The sequence below is a fragment of the Vulpes lagopus genome, chromosome 21 (genome assembly GCF_018345385.1).
Source record: "Vulpes lagopus strain Blue_001 chromosome 21, ASM1834538v1, whole genome shotgun sequence".
Lineage (NCBI taxonomy): Eukaryota > Metazoa > Chordata > Mammalia > Carnivora > Canidae > Vulpes > Vulpes lagopus.
The window spans coordinates 32590554-32611721 of record NC_054844.1 but is presented as its reverse complement, the minus strand read 5'-3'; the positions used below and the strand labels follow the sequence as shown (position 1 = coordinate 32611721).

The following is a 21168-nucleotide window of genomic DNA, read 5'->3' as shown; positions in this document are numbered from 1 at the left end:
AGCAGCCTTTCTAAGCAGAAAAGGCTATCATCATACTATCTGGGATGATCAATTCTGGCTATCAAGGGAAAACAGAATTACTGCCATATGGTAAGGGCTGAGATGTAGGTGGGTTTTTTTGTTTTGTTTTGTTTTTTTTTTTTTTTTGGTTTTTGGTTTTTTTGTTTGTTTGTTTTTTGTTTTTACTCTGTTTTATCATTCTCTGAGGTAAAAGATACTGAAAAACTCCTACAACTTATCCAGTTGGATTTTTGAGGGCTCAAATCCCTCATAATTTTTCTAACAGACAATGTCTGGTACAGACTGAGACGTAAAAAAGCTGGAATGAGTGACAGACATGGAGGAAAGTCAAGAGCCTTGGAACCAGCTATAGAAGTGACATCTGGTAAATATACATCTATGTTTAGCTATTATTAATCTTTTGTTGGTAGTAACCAACATACTAACATATGAATTTTCTTTCCCTACCACTGGGCATAGTATATAAGGAATGTTAAATTTACCATCAGTCCAAGTTACATAGAAAGGTGAGTGGTACACATACGGATTATGATAAATTAGGTTGGGCAGTTGTTAATAAATGTACATTTTTATTTATGTAAATAATGTTGTACAAGGCACATTTAGAAATATATGCATAGGAAGAAGGATATGTGTGTGGGCAGCAAGATGTTAGAATATACTAAAGATGACAGTCTTGATGTTATTAAACCTCAACTTCTCCTTCTAGCTAACTACTTCAATGGTAATCAAAACACAAGTGGAGAGTTTTAGTCTTGCTGAGTTTGTGGTGTCTATAGAACATCCAGTTAGAGGTGCAAATTCAGAGTAGTATCAGTGTGTCTGTAACTCAGAAAAGTGCTTGGGACTGGAGACACATGTTGTAAATCCTCAGTGTATAAACACATCCACCGGGTTGATGAAAGTTATCCAAGGAGCCTGAGTAATATGAGAAGAGGAACAGGATGCAACTTCGGAGAACTGAGATGTCAAGGACTGGCAACAGTGAAAGTGTCTACAAATGTGGGAGTGCTTTAAAAATGATATCGCAGAAACAGCAAGGAAAATGTTTCAAGAAAGAAAGAGTGAAAATAGAATCAGATTCTACTTCAAGAATTAGAAGGTCACTGGTGCTTTAAGCAGAGAAGTTGTCATAGAATGAAAGGGGTGATGTAACTTGCATAGAAAAGTCAAGAAAGAGAACAAAAACTTAGTTTCAGTAAGTTTAGCTGTGAAGGGAAAGGACAAAAAAGGATAATGTCTACACAAGATAAAAGAGTAGAAAAATACATTGGAAAGCCGTGACATGACTCAGTTTCTCCTTGCGGTATAGCATTCTTATAGCTATCAATAAAAACATACGCTCACTAATTGCTTGCAAACTTGTATTTATTTTTCAGATCCAGTTAACGAGAGAACAAAATGCCTCATAAGGAGAGCTCCTCACTTTTTGAGTGAGATACAAATGTTTAGCAGTTATTCTACTTAGTGATCATTTATGATCATTTATAAAATAAATAGTTGGCTTGATCTACATGGAAGGGTTATAAAGCATTAACTGACTGCTGGGGTTACAGATTGTTGGCATATGTCTGAGCAAGAACACGATGTGACATGCCTATATTTGTAAGGTATTGTACTGCCACCAGGACAGTTAAGGGTAACTTCTCGGAACTCGTAGTTATCTTCTCGGCAGCAAAGGCATGAATTTGTCAACTGAAAGAGACTATAATTGTACCTAAAGGAAAAGAAAATTCAGCAATAAGTATTTTGGGGATATCTTCTGAAGTAAATTAACTCCAATGCTCATATTGTAATTGTCAAAGTGATTTGGCAATCCTTCCAACCAACTTATTCTTTCTTACACCTTGCATTTCCCTCTTACCATGAACTTCTAACGTCAATCAGTGATACTTTATGTAAGACCGAAAAGAATCCAAAATGGAAATGTATAAGCTCATAATTAGAGCATTATAGTGCAAAACTATAAACAGATTTTAAATATACAACTTCATGCCAAATTATTATTCTCCATATATTAATCTATACATTAAAGTATCCATGAAGGAAAAAAATATTTTGTCTAAAAGGCAAGTGACAGTTTAGAAATACATTTTTGAGCAGCAGTATTTGCTCAAGTACTCTTTGTAATCACCTTGTGAGAATAAATACATTTGGCATGAACATACTATGTTTGCTTTATTTAGAAAACTACTTTAATTGATCCATCACTATTGAAAATGTTTATTTCTCAAATCTTAATATTTTAGATATTTGTTTCATCAGGTCTTAGTCATTAGCTGTTATGTAAAAAATATTCCATATAATATTTTAAAAGCTTTAAACTCCTCCAACAGTTTTAAAAAATTAATGCACAGTACACATTCAAAGAAAAACTCACCGGACAGTCTTCTTGCATTCCCCTACACATCTTGCCATCGCAATTCTTTTCTGGCAACCATTGTACTTAATAGTCACATTCATGAGTGAAGATCGACAATTAGTCTTACCTAAAACAAAATGGATAACAGAGTCAGAAATGAGGTTTCACATTAACAATTGCTAAGTTTCAGTTTTCTTAACCTTAAGTACAAAATAACAAGAAAAAATACTTCACAGCATTGTTGAAGGGATTAACTACTTAAGCACCCAACACAAGGGACCCAGCTAATATTCAATAATTATCTTTAATAAATGTTATATTTTTCTTATTTATCATACTATCACAGGAAAAGGAGGAGGGAGAAAGGAGGAGGGAAGAAGGGGGAGGGAAGGGAAGATGAAAGGAATTAATTGTTTTTGACATTGATTTCTCATTTTTGATCATTCTTATGATGTAGTATATCAATTTACAACACAACCTGCTATTAGGAGAGCAAACTACATTGTTTTCATGAGAATTAAATTTCTCTTTTATAAACATACTGGTTTTTACTGGGAAGAATGTTTCAACCAACATGAAAAAGTAACTTCATTAGGAACAAGTATCAATTGTTAGTTTATACATATAGGTTAGATTATCTGTTATGTTAAAAACACAGGAAATTTTCTACTAATGATCCGCCATTTTGTTTTAAACAAATACTAATTTTTTGTCAACAATTGACATTTCCTCTACATGTGGAGCTTAATGCTACTTACATGTATAGCAACATTTTTTTGAATCATAGACTCTGTCTTCCTATAGGGGTAAGAGAAATAGAAAAAAGACTTAAAAATGTCTATATTTTTGTGTAAATAATACAACATTTCTTAACTTACTGAAATAACACTACAAAGGGGAAAATGGAACAGATAAACAGGTTGATCTCAGATCCAGGAAGCATGGATGAAAGAGCATTGAGTCTGCATATTTATGCTAAAATTTTTCAATAGTGAATAGAAAGGGAAAACATATTTAAACTAAATTATTCTTTAAAATAACATGCAAAGAAGTAAAAAAAAAATACTCCTCCCTTATTTTAATTGAAAAATACTTTAATAATAATATTACTACTAGATACTATAAGTTTCTCATAGGCAGGATTTTTACTTTACACATTGTTTTAATTTTACACCCATCAATGTCTCAACGTAAAAGCTCAATAAATACTTAAATCCAACACTGGAGTACTGAAATCAAACTTTAAGCAATATTACCAATTATATCTTCAGAAAGAAAAATCAAAGCTAAGTTGAACCTTAAAATGTGATCATTTATTATTAGCTAATTACTTTGATTAAAACTTAGTATTCATTAATAGAAAACCCCCACCATATTGCTGTAGGAGGTAAATATGAAGACTGTGGTACAATGAAAGATCTGAACAGTATATTTATATGTGATTTTATGAAAATTTTGTATTTTTATAGGAATTGACAACTTGGAATCTCTGAGTCTTGGAAAAATAAAAAAAAAGAATTTTTGTTTGTTTAAAGATAGTATAATGCTTTCTAAAGTAACTTACTTCTTCTAGAATAGCACTAAAATAAGTTTTACAGAGCCTGCAAATATAGCTTTGGTATGAAAAATATACTTGGCAATAAAAGGTGCAAAACATATCTGAAACAGAATCTACAAGGAATTTATGTCTGTTGGCCAGACACATACTTTTCCAAATGAGAAAAAAGACAGCTTGTGTTTATAGGAAATGGATGCTGTTGATCATTACTTAAGAAGATGACTTACTTCTGGACACCAGGTCTGCTTTGGGCAGTCTTGGACTATTGCAACGAAACCAGTGTTGTAGCAGGAGTAGGAGATGCATGGGTTGTTGGGGTCATCAAATGAAGCACCAATCTGGGAGGCACGGAGGAAGAGAGAACAGAGTAATTATTCACTTTGATTTCTTTTTGAGGTTGAAAATAAAATCTGTAAAAAAAAATAAAATTCATAATGTTTAATGAATTTCCAGAGGCACTTTCAGTGACTAATTTTTAAGAAAAAGTGGATTGAAAGACTTCTACTTCCATGAGTAAACCAATGTGCTTCCTTGAAAGCACAGAAGGCGGCAAGATTTTTAATCCTCAAATGAAGATTCACATGCTCTAGTAACCTATTCAGGTACTCTATTATATTTTTCAAGTATTTTTTCTTTTTTTTAAGATTTTATTTATTCATGAGAGTCACAGAGAGAGAGAGACAGAGACATAGGCAGAGGGAGAAGCAGGCTCCCTGTAGGGAGCCTGATGTGGTACTCGAACCCAGGACCCTGGGATCACGACCTGAGCCAAAGGCAGACACTCAACCACTGAGCCACACAGCCATCCCCATTTTATATATTTCTTAGCATACTGCATAGATTTTATTTTAGACTTTTTTTAAATATTTAGTATCACCAGTTCAAATGTATTATCAATTTGAGAACCATCTGAGTTTTATGACTTCCGGGTACTTTTTCTAAAAAGTTAAATTACTTTCCAAAATGCCAAATCAGTTGTCAAAATCCAGCCCTGAATATATATGTTGATGTATTCACATAATGGGGTTCTAGTCTTTGGGGGTTTTTCATTTGATCTCTGACAGTTTGGCCTTCTGATCTTTCTGGTAATAATTACAGTTTAACTCTGTTCATTGATTTGAATGTCACAGAGTGTGCCTTCTCCATCTGGTCATACCCCTGGGAAATTTTATTCAGAAGTTAGGTAGTTAATGATCAAGTATATTTTTCTCCTTTGAAGTGAGCCATGCTGAGTACTACATTTCATGCTCCTTTTGAAATGAATATAGGAAAAAAATGAACATATTCTGCTCCACCATTATGTATGATTTTTTTCCATATTATAAGCTGAAAGAGCTTGCATTTATTCATAATTATATAAATAAAAATATTTTAAGGTAAAAACAGCCTTACCTCATAATCAATACTGTTAAACAAACATGTTCTTGGTTCTGAAAAATAAATACATTATTTTATCATAAGATAAACATTATAGTTCTGTTTTTATTTAGAAACCATAAATTGTGTATAAGATCATATTTATCAACCAATTAAAATGTTTCTTCCCATAACATCATCATCTTCCTTTAATCTACTGATTATATTCATGGTTGTTAATGCTGGGTTTCCTTCACTCCAAAGATAGTGAACTTTCAGAGGGCAAGTACAATTCTGTTAGGATCACACCCATTTAGCATAGAGTTTGGCATATATTAGAAGCTCAATAAATATCTCTTGAATGTGTGAATAAGTAAACAACTATTCAATTCATATAATGTACTGTGAATACATACCGCAGTATCCAATTTCACAGCAGGTATCATTATTTTGGAACTTTACAAGTCTCTCTCCAGTTTTGCATGTGGGTGCAGAAGGGCACTTCTTTAGGTTACAGTCTACAGTATTTGCATCAGTACAGGTGCATGTGTAACAATTGGCAGTCCATTCCTCTCCAGGCTACAGACACAGACCAAGTTTAGACTTCTATTCAAATACAGGAATGGCAGCAAATTTGGGTTAAAGCAGAGAAAAACTGTACTTACAGATTTCTTTTCTCCCAGTGGACCAAGACAAACTGTTAACAAGAGATGATAAATGCTAATTAAATTTGGCAAAATAGAACCATTGATTATGTGTAGATAACCACCAGGTGGCCAATATTGCAATTGGAACTAGGGTTTCAGAAATAGAATTATGGAGAATTGTATGGCACCTTAAGGTGGATAAATCACATCCACTTACTTGAGTAAACTGTTTCTAATGAGTTTAGATATATTTCCTATTTTACAATCGCAGTATAGGATAGTTAGTAATTTCTGTTGGTAGTGGTCAATGAATCTTATCACTACTATTTTACTTACTCTTTTGCAGTCTGACTTCTATCTCCATAATCCTAAAACTCACTAAGACTTTGTAATTAGCAGTCCTTAAGGCCCTTTATCACTTTTTCAAGTTCCCTATAATTGCTGACATTTTTAACTCTCATGTTCTTGAAAATGTTCTCCTTCCTTCAAATTCAATACTTTGAAATTCCTTTCTTTATTAGCAGCTCTTTCCCTTCCCTCTCATTGTCTCTGCCCTTTCCCTGGTACTTTCTACCAATCTCCAGTGTCCACTGTAATGTCAAGTCGATGACTCTCAAACTTGTAGCTCCAGTCCAGACACTGCTTGTTAACTATGGTCCCAGGATTCCTTTGGCCTAATAGTATCGAGGCAGATGAGACCCTCAAACTCAATATGCACAAAACAGATTTATCATATTGCCTCTGAAACCAGTTTCTCATCAAAACTGGCTTCCTCCTGCTGAGAACCAAACTAGTCTTTCAAAACTTAGGAGTCATTTTGATTCCTTCCATTCCATCACTTGGCATCTTATTGACCACAAAACCCTGTATCTTCATCTTCACTTCAACCCCTTCCTTTCCTGGTTATACCTGCTGCAGTACTACTCTAGGACTTTGTTCTCTTTAATTTAGCATAGTTGGGCTTTTCCAAAGGTAACTCTGACTCAGACCTCTTCCTGATCCAACCAATTCTCAGTATCAGAGGTAGAATATTTTTTTCTAAAGTTTAATTTTCATCTCCTCATTGCCTTGGTTAAAAACTTTTTTTAAAAAAGTTTTTGTTTATTTGAGAGAAAGCTAGAGCATGGGTGAGGGGCAGAGGAAGAGAATCTTCAAGCAGACTCCCTGCTGAGCATAGAGCCCAGCTCACAACCCATGTGATCATGGCCTGAATTGAAACCAAGAGCTGTGCGCTTAACCAACTGAGCAGCCCTTGGTTAAAAACGTCGGATGAAAAAGAAATACCTTCTTTTAGCATTCTAGCTTCTGAGGTCTAACACAGTATGGCTTCAATCTCCCTTCTCAATGTAGTCTCACTTCTCTCATTTATATACTCTGAACTAGTCTATGCATTGTTCTAAAAGTCTAATTCTGTAGTGAAATACTAAGGACTTCTCCAAACTACACAACATAAGTAACACAAATGTGACACGTAAAATGTGCTCGCTATATAATACATATCTCGTGCTTGCTTCGGCAGCACATATACTAAAATATATAATACATATTTCACATTTTTTACTGTGAAATTTATTTTCAGCCTTATATGAAAATTGTCTATGTTTCTTCTAAAATACCCCTCTCCCACTATATCCTAAGATGAGAGAATGATTTTTGGGGGTAATTTCTATCTTTACAAAACACATCATGTTGGCTTAAGAATATGGGAACTCAAAATCCTCTAAAATTTTTTTAACTTTGATTAACTTTAATTTTTCTTGCTACAATTCAATCCTCAAAAAATATGGAATTTTCTAGTTTAAAAAATACTATCAAATTGTAATTTTTGATGAATATATTATATAATTACATAAAATACTTTATTTAGTAGGTAAACTCTATTTTGGGCAAATAACAAGATGCATTTGTTTGATTTGGTTGTATTAGATTGTGGGTGAGAAAACAGATTACCATTCACTATTTGGTGCATAAAAGCTAAATTCATCCATTTCAGTATTCCTATCCTGTAACGTTTCCACAGCTAGTGACTTTTTTTTTTAGCTAGTGACTTTTATTGGTATGACCTCTAATATTTGATTTATGAGAAGAACAGTTAATGTAGAATGATTGAATTTTAAGTGGAAGTATCATTACCTGGAGGTGGTGGATGTGATGGTGGACACCCTGTGTAAAAACAGACACCTCATATTAGCCTCTAAAGTTGTTGAAATTGTTTTGGGGTAAAATAGTTATCTAATATCTGAAAATAACTGGTTATATCCCTAGTCTTACAAACAGACTTATTGCTGCCTAACTTCCCTTTCTGCTCCTCATGGCATTTCAAATTCCACCATTAGAGAATGTTCCCTTTGAAGCTCAAATTTTAATGGGAGGGGAATATGGCAGTCTAAAGGAGAAATGAGAAAACATCAAGGTAAATTTCTCTTCAAATTTATTTTGACAGATGCTTCCAATTAATAAGACAGTAAGAGGGGGACACTTGATGGGATGAGCACTGGATGTTATACTATATGTTGGCGAATCAAACTCCAATTAAAAATATACAAAAAAATAAGACAGTAAAATATATATTCAAAAAGGAAAAAGATAATTAAGATATAGGAAAAATGTTAAGTATTATTACTTCTCCATTTTTGGTCCTTTAAGAACTTTCATCCTCTTTATAACTTCCTGAAATATTTTAATCTTACTCCATCTCCACCCGCACCAAATGCTCTATGTTGGCTGCATGTTTCTTTTTAAGTCTTCACATATCACATATTGTGGTCAACTCAACAATTTAGTCAAAAAATTTCAAATTCTATTTCCAAAACTTCTAAAAAATCAAATTAATATTTTTATTCTACCTACCAAACAAAAGGTCAGCCTAGAAGTAACAGAATGTTTGAAAGGAACTTAAAATTGTTACATGTTTAGGAAAAGGGGACTCAACAACCAATAGTTACAGAAAAACAGAAAGGAAATTAGTTAATGACGTGGGAGTCTGGGGGAACAAATTTTTCTCATTACTGAGGGAGGCTAAACTAATCCCCAATTATAAATGCTTAGCAGATTAGCAGAAACCAGCAACAGGAGAGAGAAATGACCTAACAGACATAGGTACTCATTTACTTGCATTCATTTACTTGCATTCCAGTTTCAGGTTTCCCTGACTCCTGTGGAATCAGGGACTGCTAAGGGAAAAACAGAAGTGGCAACTGAAGAAGCTAGAGTTTGCCCCCTGGTAAACTGGTCTGTCTTCTGAGATGCCACCAAGGAAAGTTCATTTATTATTATTTGACTTACCTGTGGCAGAAATTCCAGGAGCAGTTTTTATTTCAAATGCTTCCCTGGAGGTCCCTAAAAATGAAGAAAGGAGGAGCAATGAACTTTTTATGGTCTCAGAAGAAAATGTCCTAAGATATCTCCAAATGAAACAAGAGTCTCAAAGCACCTACAGTGTACTAATGCATTCACTAATGCTAGTGCATGCTTCTGTGGCTGAAACATAAGAGCTCTACTTTAGCAATCCCCTGCTGATAGAAATAAATTGAATATTTTCCCATGACCCTGGTAAATTTCTCAGTTATAGGTCACTTTCTCTAAATGATACAAACTTTTTTCACAACTAAATCTTTTACTTCCTATAACTTGATTTCCTGGTTGTCCTGTATTAGGTTTTAGGGGAGTTATAATAGAGTAAAAAAAATCAGAACACATCTGTGTTGATCAAGATGCCATAAAAAACAGTTTGACAAAATTTTAGACAGGTTTCTTCCTGATTATAGGTGCCTAGACTTCCTTTTCTTGGCAAATTTACTTAGAAAACCTGTAGCTGTAAATTCTTTCTCTCTTCTTTTGAAATACAAATCTTTCCCCAGTTTCTGAATAGTTTTGCAACCAAGAATGTCTTCCTCAAAGACCTACCTCCATGGTCTGTCTCTATGAAATATAGTTATTGAGAACAATAGCAACCTCTCTCTGTCTCTGTGGAAGTTAGAGCCTAAATTCATTCTTGATCATAAGTTTAGATGCAATTTTCTCTGGGTTTCTTCCACTGGAGAATCAGAGTTAACCTCCTGGAAGTGGATCATGTGAATATAAGACAGACATTCTCTCATTTCTAATGAGATTCTAGATGATTCTGGGTCTGCAAGCTGATTATCTAGTTGTTTCTAATTCTCCAGCTGATGAGCTAATTGTCCTGTCACTCCAACCGAACCTAAAATAGATTTTCCTGTGGTCCCTGATCCTCCAGCTGCTGGTCTTGTTGTCCCTGCTTCTTCAGCAGACCATCCAGTTGTCTGTGATCCTCCTATGTATGGTCTGGTGTTCCCCGAATTTAAAACAGAGGTTTCAATTGTTTCTTATTTTCCAGGAAATGATCTAGTTATCCCTGATCCTTCAGCTGATGGTCCAGTTGTTACTAGTTCAAGTGATGTTTCAGAGGTCTCTGTCTATTCTCCTGACGGTACAGATGTTCTTGATTCTTCCTGTGATTGTCCAGTTGTCTGTGATCTTCCTATGGATGTTCCAGTAGTCCCCACTGTTACGACAGAGACCTCCACTTTTTTCTGATCCTCTAGCTAATTATTTTTTTAAAGATTTTATTTATTTTATCTCTCTCTGTGTGTCATGATAGACACACACACAGAGAGGCAGAGACACAGAAAGAGGGAGAAGCAGGCTCCATGCAGGGAGCCCGATGTGGGACTCGATCCTGACCCCAGGATCACGCCCTGAGCCAAAGGCAGATGCTCAACCACTGAGCCACCCAGGCATCCCTCCTCTAGCTAATTAATGTTCTAGTTGTCCCTAATGCTCCAGCGATAGTGCCTTATCCTCTAGCTATTGTTCCAGTTGTCTCTGGTCCTCCAATGGATGGTCCAGTTGACCCTGTCAACCCTATAGATGGTGTAGATGTTCCTAATCCTATAACAGATGGTGCAATTGTTCCTGATCTTTCAGCAAATGGTCCAGTTATTCCTAACCCAAGTCCTGATCCTGATGTCCTTGTGAATCCTGCTGATAATACAATGTTTCTGATTGTACAACAGATGTTCCAGTTGTCTCTGATCATCCAACTGATGGCCCAGTTGTCCCTGATATACGAGCTGACGACCTAGTTGTTCCTAATACTTCAGCCACTGGTCCTGTCATCTCATGTCCCTGGCACTCCAGATGATAGTATGTTTGCCTCTGAACCTATAACAGATGTTCTAGTTGTTTCTGATCCTTCAGATGATGGTCTCAGATAAAACAGTCTTTTATTCTGAGATCTGCTATGAAGTAGAAAGCTATGTGAAGCTCTAAGGAAATAGCATTCAGGGCAGTGGAAATAGCCAGTGCAAAAGCCATAGACTGAAATGAAGTACATGTGCTAGAGAAGTAGAACTAAGTGAATGTATTTGAATCATTGGAGATTACAGGGAGTCCTATTAGAATGTGAGGACAAATACATGGAATTTTTCAAGTTATTGTGAATCCAGGGAAGGAAATTAGACATTTTTCTAAATGCAATGGAATGTAATTTTATGTAAAGGAATGATATATTTGTATATATTTAAAATCCCTCTTTCTGCTCTATATAGAATATATGATAAAAGGTAAAAGTAGGAAGACTAGTTTGAGGTGATTTCAGGAATTCAGACTATTCATGAGTGCTTTGGGGTAGAATGATGATAAAGGAGTTTGAGAACAATGAATGGGTTTATAATGTATTAGAAGTAGCATTGACAGCCTTTGTTTTTGTGTGGGGGGTGCAAAATAAAAAGAAGAGAGCTATCAAGGGTAATTGTAAAATTTTTGTGAGTAAACTGAGTCAGTGATGGTACTGTTTATTAATATGGGGAAGAACAGGGATATGGGATTGATATGGGAGAACAGGTTGCAGGTATGAAAGTAAACAAGAATTCTGTTTAGGTCATGTCAATTTTGGAATGCCTATTAAATATCCAAATGGAAATGTCAGGTTAGAAATTGAGTATGAATCTAGACTTTCAGAGAAGTCAAGATTAGAGACATATATTTGGAAATTTGCATCCAAGATGTCTTTAAAGGTTTCCTATACTTTAATTCCTTCCTACAGATTATGTGACTACCCCCACTAGTCCTGTCTCATATCTAACTATCAGAAGCTTCTCTCCGAGTTCAGCTTAAGGGAATATCCCATCATACAAGTCATGCTCTTGCATTTTTCAACATACTAGTTTGCTAATACTCTAATAGCCTCTGAACCCTCAAATTTCTTTTTTTAAATAAAGATTTTATGTATGTATGTATGTATGTATGTATGTATGTATGTATGTATGTATGTAAGAGATAGTGCGTACAAGCAGTGGGGAGGGGCAGGAGAGGGAAAAGCAGACTCCTCACTGAGTATGGAGTCCTACGCAGGGGTCCATCCCAGGACCCAAGGATTGTAACCTGAGCCAAAAGCAGATGTTTCACTGACTGAGCAACCCAGGCAGCCCATGAAACCTCAAGTTTATTTTCATTCAAGAAACTTTAAATTACCGTTCTGCTTGAAGTCTTAAAACAATTGGTCCTACCATACTTTATATTCTGTCATCCTTTAACATTAAGTTTATATAAATTTTGGTTTCCTCTATCATCTTTGGCATTCTAAGACCATGTTGGGCTTTGTCTCTTTTATTCTAAGCTCCTGCTTCCATTCTGTATCACAATTATTTCTACTCTATCCTGTAGAATCCACAATGATTTAAACAAATCTCTTCTATATGCTTATTTTAAAAAAATGCTTCTACCTCCTCCTGGTCTTAGCTTAATGCAACCAATTCTACAACAAAGTGGCATCAGCAAGAATGCTCTAGATCTGAGATCCTATTATTAAGAATTCCACCGAGATAACAGATGAGGATCAAAACCTTAGATTTGTGGGGACATGGATCTCAACAGTAATGCATGTGGATGGTACCTGTTTCCAGCAAACCTTCACTACTTGAGCAGAGCAGCAAATAGCCTATTCCTTCCCATATCTCTAATCCTTCTGGAAGGTTCTCTTCCATACAGTCTGTTATTTTTATTTCAATAAAAATAAAACCTCTGAATCCTTTACCATATTGGGAACTCTTATTCATTTTTTTTACATACTCACCAGATATCCACCAGATATTTATCAAGTCAGGTACTAAGGTAGGCACTGGGAACATAACTGTAAACTAGAATAAGCAAGGCAAAAAGAACTTCTGTCTCTAGTTTGACAGAAATCCACCATGTTGGTGGCCTGTCTTATAATGGAGAATGACTGGATGAATAATCAACCATCTAGGCCCCGTTTTAGCCCTAAAACATACTCATGACTAAACACATTGATTTTTTATTTACAAAATATGAATAATCAAATAATCCCTAACATACTGTCAACTGCACAGGTGGTTATAGGATTCAAGAAAGGGAAAATATGTGAAAGTATTTTGTTCATTCTATGCTTAATATACTTTTTGTGATTATCGTTTTATTTTTGCAAAAACAGATTAAGATGACTTTACAAATGATATTATATGATGGTAAATGACTACCTCATATCTTTATTTAATTTATTAAGTTGTACTCAATATATCCAGCAAAAAATAAAGTATAAAAACAGTATTATTTTATCAACTACATTTTTCAAGCACTTTTTTTTGCCTATTTCATGAGAAATATTTACCAATCCCCTTCTTTTTCTCTTTTTTTTTTCCTCTCTGGTCCATATCTTTAGTCCCTTGAAAGAAGTTAAGTATCAAGAGACACAAACATTGTTTACTAAAGGGTGGCTATAACCATTGCACAGTGCATACACTCATTGCATATTTCCCCATCAGATGAGCTTTAAGCAAATGAGGCATGTATAGTCATGTCCTATTTGCAAATTCTAGAAAAGAAGAATTTTTTTAACCAGTGTGTACAGATTTTAGGGAGTAAATTATTTTCTGAATTTTTAGACATTTCAGAAGGCAATATTACTGATTATTCTTAGAAATGGGAAAACTGTTCATCAAGGTTCTAGATCACTTTTCTGTTCAATAAAGAACTTATAAAGAAATATGTTAATATTTTAAATCATGACATTTTCTCATACTAAATCATGAAATTTTCTGAATACTAAAGGTACTACTAAAGATTGCAAAATGAAAAATTCTAACTTGAATTTGAATATACTTGCTGATGTGTGATAACTGTTTAATATCCAGAAGCCTATTACTTAAGAAAAAATAATTTATCAAACTCTCAAATATTTCTATTAGGGGAAAATTATATTATTGATAAAATGCAAAAATAGCTAACATATCATTTTGTAGTTATCTAATACTCTTAATTTATATGTTGTCTAAGTGATTTTGTGTAGAGCAATGCAAACCTTAGATGAAAAAATGTAACTAACTGGGTGAGCAAATGTCCCTAACTCAAAAAAAAAAAAACATTTAAGGACCAAATATAATATGAAATGTTAGATGGTCACTACTATTTTCTTACTTAACTCAGTTAAAGTTGCATCAGGTAACATTCTAGTGATTTCTATATTGGCCATCTAAGAATATCAGATTCAAAATTCTGCACTAGTCTTATTTAGTAATGAAGATCACTTGAACTTTCAGATTACTCTCATTATCTGTGAATCATGTGTTGCACTGATAACCCGATAGTTCTTAAATACTGAGTAACAAAGAATTTAATGGCAATCTTTCTAACTCACATAATATTTGAATTGCAATACTATTTTTTTTAAGCAGGAAGGATGTCCAACTAAATAAATATCTGATATTTGTGACTTTTTGTGTTTAGCTAATATCACCTGGTTTATCTGAAGAGCTTGTAGTACTGCTGCTGGGTGATGCAGGTTTATTTTCATCTCCACTGGTTACACCACCAGATGTTTCAGATGTACCTACTATAAAGGGAAAAAATAAGAAAGCCTCATTCCCAGAATTTCTTAAGCTAGGAAATAGGTAATTCTGATTTAAATTAACTTCCATCAAAAATAGTACAAAAATTTCCATTTTTCTAAAGCAATATTACCCTTTATATATTTCCAAAAATGCACTTTGACATACATTTATTCATTATTTCATTGTATTCTCATCACTATGTCACTCAATAGATTATATTTTTACTGATAAGAAAACTGAGGTTACAGAGGTTGAGGGGTTCATTTGCTTAATTGCATGATACTGGTTCTAGGAAAAGTGTTTATATATGAACACAGCTTGGGCAGCTGGTTTATTTTGGGATTTTTTCCCCATTAGAAATTATTATTGAACATTTGTCAAAAGTCTTATTAGCCTCTATGTAGATAACAGTTGTTTTTATTTCCCTTAGGTCTGTTAGTGCAAACTCTATTAATATATTTTCTAATTTTGAAAAAAGTTTCCCTAAAAATTAATGGGAATTATTATTAAACCTTATTTTGTGTGCTTTTCGATTCTAATTTCATCCATTTGTTAGTTGCTATGCAACTCTTAAATTGTTCCTTCTTTGGCTTTTTGCTTTATTTCTATTTTGATAAGTTATATTTTACAGTAATATTTTTATATAACCCCTTTAGCACTCTCCCAATTTTCTTTCAGGTAGTATCTACTGGTTCTCCCTAAATAAGTAATAATAATTATTATTATTATATTATTATTATATTTCTTCTTCCCTTATCCTCCCCTTATTCTGTATTTTCTAATTCAAATGCCATTTTCTTTCTTAATACTATTTGTTTTTACTAGTTTAATAAACTTGAGCTTCTCTCATCTGGTTCATGAGCTTTAAATAATGTTTGACTATTACCTAATCACCAATATTATTTCATCTTCTTTCTTATTGCTGATGTAGGAAAGATGTTGGGGTTCAGAGTGGACAGCCAAGAAAGAATCCTTGAGATATCTTTGATGCAAAAAGGCGGTTTTATTAAATCACAAGGACAGGCCCCATGGGCAGAAATAACTGTACTGGGGTCATGAGGAATGGCGCATTATACACTTTCAAGTTGAGAGGGAGTTAAGGATACTGAAAATCTCTAAGAAATTTTGGAAGCAAGGTTTTTAAAACCTTGAGAGGGCTAGATATTGTTGGGAAAAGTTATTACCATCTAATAAAACCTCAGTTATGAGACCCTTCCAATAAATATGGGTGGATCATATGCTTGGCAGGTGATTGCCAACATGTATTTTGGGGAGTAGAGATAAAGGAAGTTTCCAAAAGAATTTATACATGTTAAAGTAGACTTACAGGATCCTGGGCATCAGGCTAAGATTATCTTTTGCCCTAAGCAAAGTATTAACATCCAGTCAGTTGAATTCTTTAAGAAATGTCACTCTACCTATTTCAAGGACATGTCAATGGGTTGTAAGTAGTAAGGATATTTATTTTTTCATTTGCCTTTGCTTTCCACAACTTCCCCATCTATTTATTACTATGATATTTTTAGTTGGTCAAGTATGTAAATTATAAAAATAAATTTAAATTTAAATTATGTAGTTTTCTTCCACCTTTCTTTCAACTTTGATTCTAGTTTGAGAGCTACAGGTAAAAATAGTGCTATAATCATTTTGGTCATTTTCAAAGCATCTCTTTGTTGCTTAATACTCATCTTCTAGTGTTTTTATTATGAAGGGTTCATGGGTACATAATTCTCTGAATTCCTTCATGTTTTCAACTATTTTCCTAGAGCTTGATACCTGAATTACATTTAGCTTCAGTAACAACCCTTACTCCACATTTTCCTTCTTTGAGTTTCTTTTTTTTTTAAGATTTTATTTGTTTATTCATGAGAGACACAGTGAGAGAGAGGCAGAGACACAGGCAGAGAGAGACCTAGGCTCCATGCAGGGAGCCGATGTGGGACTCGATCCTGGGACTCCAGGATCATGCCCTGGGCCAAAGGCAGACGTTCAACCACTGAGCCACCCAGGTGTCCCCTTCCTTGAGTTTCTTAATGCTACCCTGTCTTGATGAGTCTGATGCCAGCCTGATTTTCTGTCTTTTTAAATGCCTTTTCTTTTTACCTCAAGTTCTAGAGAATGTATTCTTCAAGGCTAACTGATTTCTTTCTTTCTTTCTCTCTTTCTTTCTTTCTTTCTTTCTTTCTTTCTTTCTTTCTTTCTTTCCTTTCTCTAACAGTTTTATAAAATAACTCACCAAATTATTCAGGATTTAATTTTCCAGGTATATGACAGATCTTTTCAATATGTAAATTTAGTATTTCTCTTTTAATTGCAGGAAACTTGTCCTGATTTGCAGTTTTAAATATTAGTTCTGTTTCATTGCTTTTGCTTCTCCAGAAACTGCAATAAGACATATGTTAGATGTTTTTGTCTGTTTCCTGTAGTGATGTCTGACTCTGATTCACTTTACCTTTTTAAAAAAAAATGCCTGTGGTATTTTTTGGATCTTTTCAATTCTATTCTCTATGGCTCCTGCCATGCTGAGTTTCAGTCTCATATACATTCTCTGGTGGTAGCCTTTAATTAGTCTGTATTTTTTAGATAATTTTTCTTTATTTTTCAATATTTCTCCTGTGTTTTCATCAGGTCTAATTTAACATCTTCCTATTGTTTATCTATTTTGACCTCGGTGTTTTAAATTTATAATTCTGATGTCTATATCTGCAGTTTAAATTCTTGTTAATGTTTTGTTTCCTCTGATTCATGACTAGATTTTAAAGTTTGCTTGCTATTGCTGAGAATGGCTAAAAATGTATGCAAATGAATAGCTTTCTATATATATTGGAATTTTATTTTTCTTTTTCATGTTTTTCTGCCTTGGATTTTCCTGAAACATAGCAGGTGATCCTACATAGTGGGGAGAGAGAGCCTTTTGTGTGGCTCACCAGATTTCTCAGATCAAGGGCTTCCTCTTATGTTGTTTATGGTGAAGGGAGGGTTCTTTTTCTTTTTTCAAGTGGCATCTTTCCTTTGTCTGTCTTCTAACTCTTAATTACTATTATGTTTTTTTGAGCCCTTAGCTTTAAAGACTTCTTTCTTTTCTCCTCTTCTTCTCCTTCTCCTCCTCATCCTCTTTCTCCCCCAATCCTCTCCTTCTCCTTCTTCTTTCTGACAACCAGTTCTCTGCTTTGCTAGCTTCAGATCTTCTCTCAGTAGTTTCTGTTCAGGTTGGGGCCTTTCAACCTTGGAAGTAAACTCTAGTTGATGCTATCTATGTTCTACCATTATTAAGCACCTCTTTTTACTCCCCTCTCCTTTGAGATGCCCTCAACTCCACTATGAGATCCAGAGCCATCTATCCTAGTCATGTCTCAGTCTTCTCTGTCCCTCTAAACACTATAGATGTGGGCCCAGTGATACTTATGGTTTGCAGAAGGAGGTCTGTGTAAATGTCAATGTATACAGCCAGTGTTTTCCTAGCTCTTTTCCACCCCCACTGGTTCCCCATTGAGCTTAAATGCTACCCAATTCTAAGATCATCAATGCAAATTAAAAATCGTTTAGTCCACATCACACCCTGCTGAGGGAGGTATGGTTGGACACAGCTGAAAGTGAGGACCCGACTCGCCTGATTTCCTAGGACTTGGGGATCTAGTGCCTGCTTTCCCAGGGGTACTGTCACTTCCAGTTCCAGAGGTTGCTTCAAACAAGACCTTAGGTATGGCTTAATTTTACAATAAAAAAACAAGTTAGCTAATTAAAATATGAACTTGATCATCTTTGGAGGATGGTTTGTGTAAGGACAAATAAACATTTAAAATAAGAGGCTTAATTCTCTCTGGTGGAAATAAGGAGAGACAACCCCCTTCCTTTTCTTAGACCATTTGCTTTAGAAAACTTGTCGTTTTAGATTTTTTTTATCTGTCTTTAAAATGTGTGTAAATCTTTTTTAAAAATATGAATAGATCTCTTCCAGCTTGATGACCCAGGAAGGTCTTTCCCAAGACTCTAGGAGCTGTATCCTAGAAATGTAAACATGAATGGAGATAGTACCCTTATCTCCCTCTAGTTACAAACCTTCCTCCCTTTGGAGTTTATTTTGCCCTTGTATAAAGCCAGTTAAATAATCAAATTGTTACCCCAATTACCAGGTGAATTTAGGATAAACTGTGTATAATAAATGGTGTTTTAAAGTCCCCTCACTTGAGAATTAGTAATCATTTTTCTTGAAAAAATATATGTAAAGCATTGTCTGCTTGTGAGATTCCTGTCTTTACAATCTTAGTGAATTGCCAGTAATTTGCATCCTTTCTAGTTTAGTACTTATTCAATTATAAAACTCTTTTCTTTCTCTACTGTCTTGGGACCTGGGCCTCTGGTTCCAGAGAGGTTTTTGTTTTCAATTCTATGACCCCAACAGCTGAAATATGACTGCTCTTTATTGCCATGAAATTCAACATATCCTACAATTTCACTCAGTTCACTCATGTTGTGAGTCTTTGCCCAAGTTAAAGCACATATAGTCATACTGCACTTATCATAATATCATATTATTTCCAAAATAGAATAACTCTGCTGTTTTAAACTCCAATTAATTGGTTCTCTTACTAGAATTTCCTCTGAGTTCCCATTCAAAAGCCTGTCATGGAGCATTTCCTTGATTTTGATTTATGTGTGCCATATCTGGAATTTGCCTTTGCATGTATATAAATATTCATTTCTCTTGCTCAAAAATCAAGTTCTAAGAGAACAAGTACATGACTATTCTGTTCTCTCGAGTACTAGTATGATGTTATGTACACAACAAAAAGCTCTTGATTTATTTCTGATCTCCAGTTTTGACATTACACAAAAAATAATAATTAAATTCCTCAGGACACATTGTCTCTATAAAATTTTAAGTAAAGAAATCACATTTTCATTGTCTGGATTTATTCTGATTGTGCTCATTCAGCTCCAAAAGTGCTGTCACCAGTAGCTACAACAGTGGCTACAAACCCCTCTTCTGCTGATCCCAATTGAAAGGAACAATGGCTATCAGTCCGCAATGGAGTTGCCAGATTTAGTGAATAATAACACAAGACACTGAGTATATTTGAATTCCAGATAAATAACAATCACATCTCAATGGGACATTCTTTTACTAAGAAGGTATTCCTTATTTATGTGAAGTTCACATTTCAATGGCAGCTTGCACTTTTATCTGGCAATTATAGTATATAAGACAGTTGAGACAGTTGAGATAAAAATGATCAAACTACTCCTCTTCACTTGTCCTAAAATCACAGCAATTAAAACCACAGCATTGTTAAATTCACTTAAACTTCTCATGAAAACTTTAGGTCACAGCTAAGCATATGATAGAGCAATACCAAATAGCCCAGGTGAGCTGATGCCAGTGAAAGTTGATCTAGTTGTGATGGCATCAATAGCTCCAGTGGTACTTCCAATGGGCACTCCTGTTACACTACTAGATAAACACAGTACTGGTAAATCATATATATTACTGTAGATTTAAAATGGTATATTAGTAGTTTTAAAAGGAAACATACAGAAGCCAGTAAAGGAAATATATTCTTAAAATGGTCGACAGTTTTTATATCCATCTACATCACTCTTGCATATTGGGTTCTGATAAAAGAGACTTCTCATTGTTTTGTTTTACATGTATTGCTCTTACAAAAGTCATGGTCTGAATGAAATTCTAAACCAACTCAACATGATTGAGATGGTATCATTTCATTGTTTGGAGCACTAGATTTGAAATTGCCAGTGATCAAGTTCTTCTAGTCAAAATATATAATTGTGTATTATAGGGGCAGCCTGGGTGGCTCAGCGGTTTAGCGCCACCTTCAGCCCAGGCCCTGATCCTGGAGACCCAGGATCGAGTCCCACATCAGGCTCCCTGCATGGAGCCTGCTTCTCCTTCTGCCTGTGTCTCTGCTTCTCTCTCTCTCTCTCTCTCTCCCTCTCTCCCCCCCGTGTCTCTCATGAATAAATAAATAAAATCTTTTAAAAATTGTGTATTATGAGATATTTAAATAAGGAGAAGAGTTGGTGTTATACCCTGTTTTAAAGTACTTTCCAAATAAACATTGATGACATTGTTTCATGTATTTGATTATTTCTGGACTTATTTCTGGATTATTTCTGGACTCATATTTGTAGACAAGAGGTCAATTCAAAACAGTATCACACCCAAGACTCAGGTGCAGAAGCCAAAAGGTGGGAATTTAGGACGGCAAAATACACCATGTCTGAGCTAATGTGAGAGAAACAAGATATTAGGTTCACCACAATAAGAAGAGTCAGTTCATGAAGCTGTGCACACATACATCATCAATAATGAAATCTTAAGAAGACATTAGAAAC

At 34.6% G+C, this 21168-nt stretch overlaps 1 protein-coding gene across 1 annotated transcript in view; it reads right to left on the bottom strand.

The window, feature by feature from the left end:
* Window positions 1-1378: 1378 nt before the first annotated feature.
* The window catches only part of LOC121479771 (mucin-19-like), a 111908-nt gene continuing 92118 nt past the window's right edge, over window positions 1379-21168 (bottom strand). The window contains exons 80-89 of the mRNA XM_041735581.1: window positions 14721-14816; window positions 9230-9283; window positions 8078-8107; window positions 5963-5994; window positions 5714-5876; window positions 5334-5371; window positions 4169-4279; window positions 3142-3181; window positions 2402-2510; window positions 1379-1738 (exon numbers count right to left, since the gene is read on the bottom strand). Coding sequence (XP_041591515.1) covers window positions 1555-1738; window positions 2402-2510; window positions 3142-3181; window positions 4169-4279; window positions 5334-5371; window positions 5714-5876; window positions 5963-5994; window positions 8078-8107; window positions 9230-9283; window positions 14721-14816 — 857 coding nt within the window. The 3' untranslated portion in view covers window positions 1379-1554. The remainder of the gene's footprint in view (window positions 1739-2401; window positions 2511-3141; window positions 3182-4168; window positions 4280-5333; window positions 5372-5713; window positions 5877-5962; window positions 5995-8077; window positions 8108-9229; window positions 9284-14720; window positions 14817-21168) is intronic.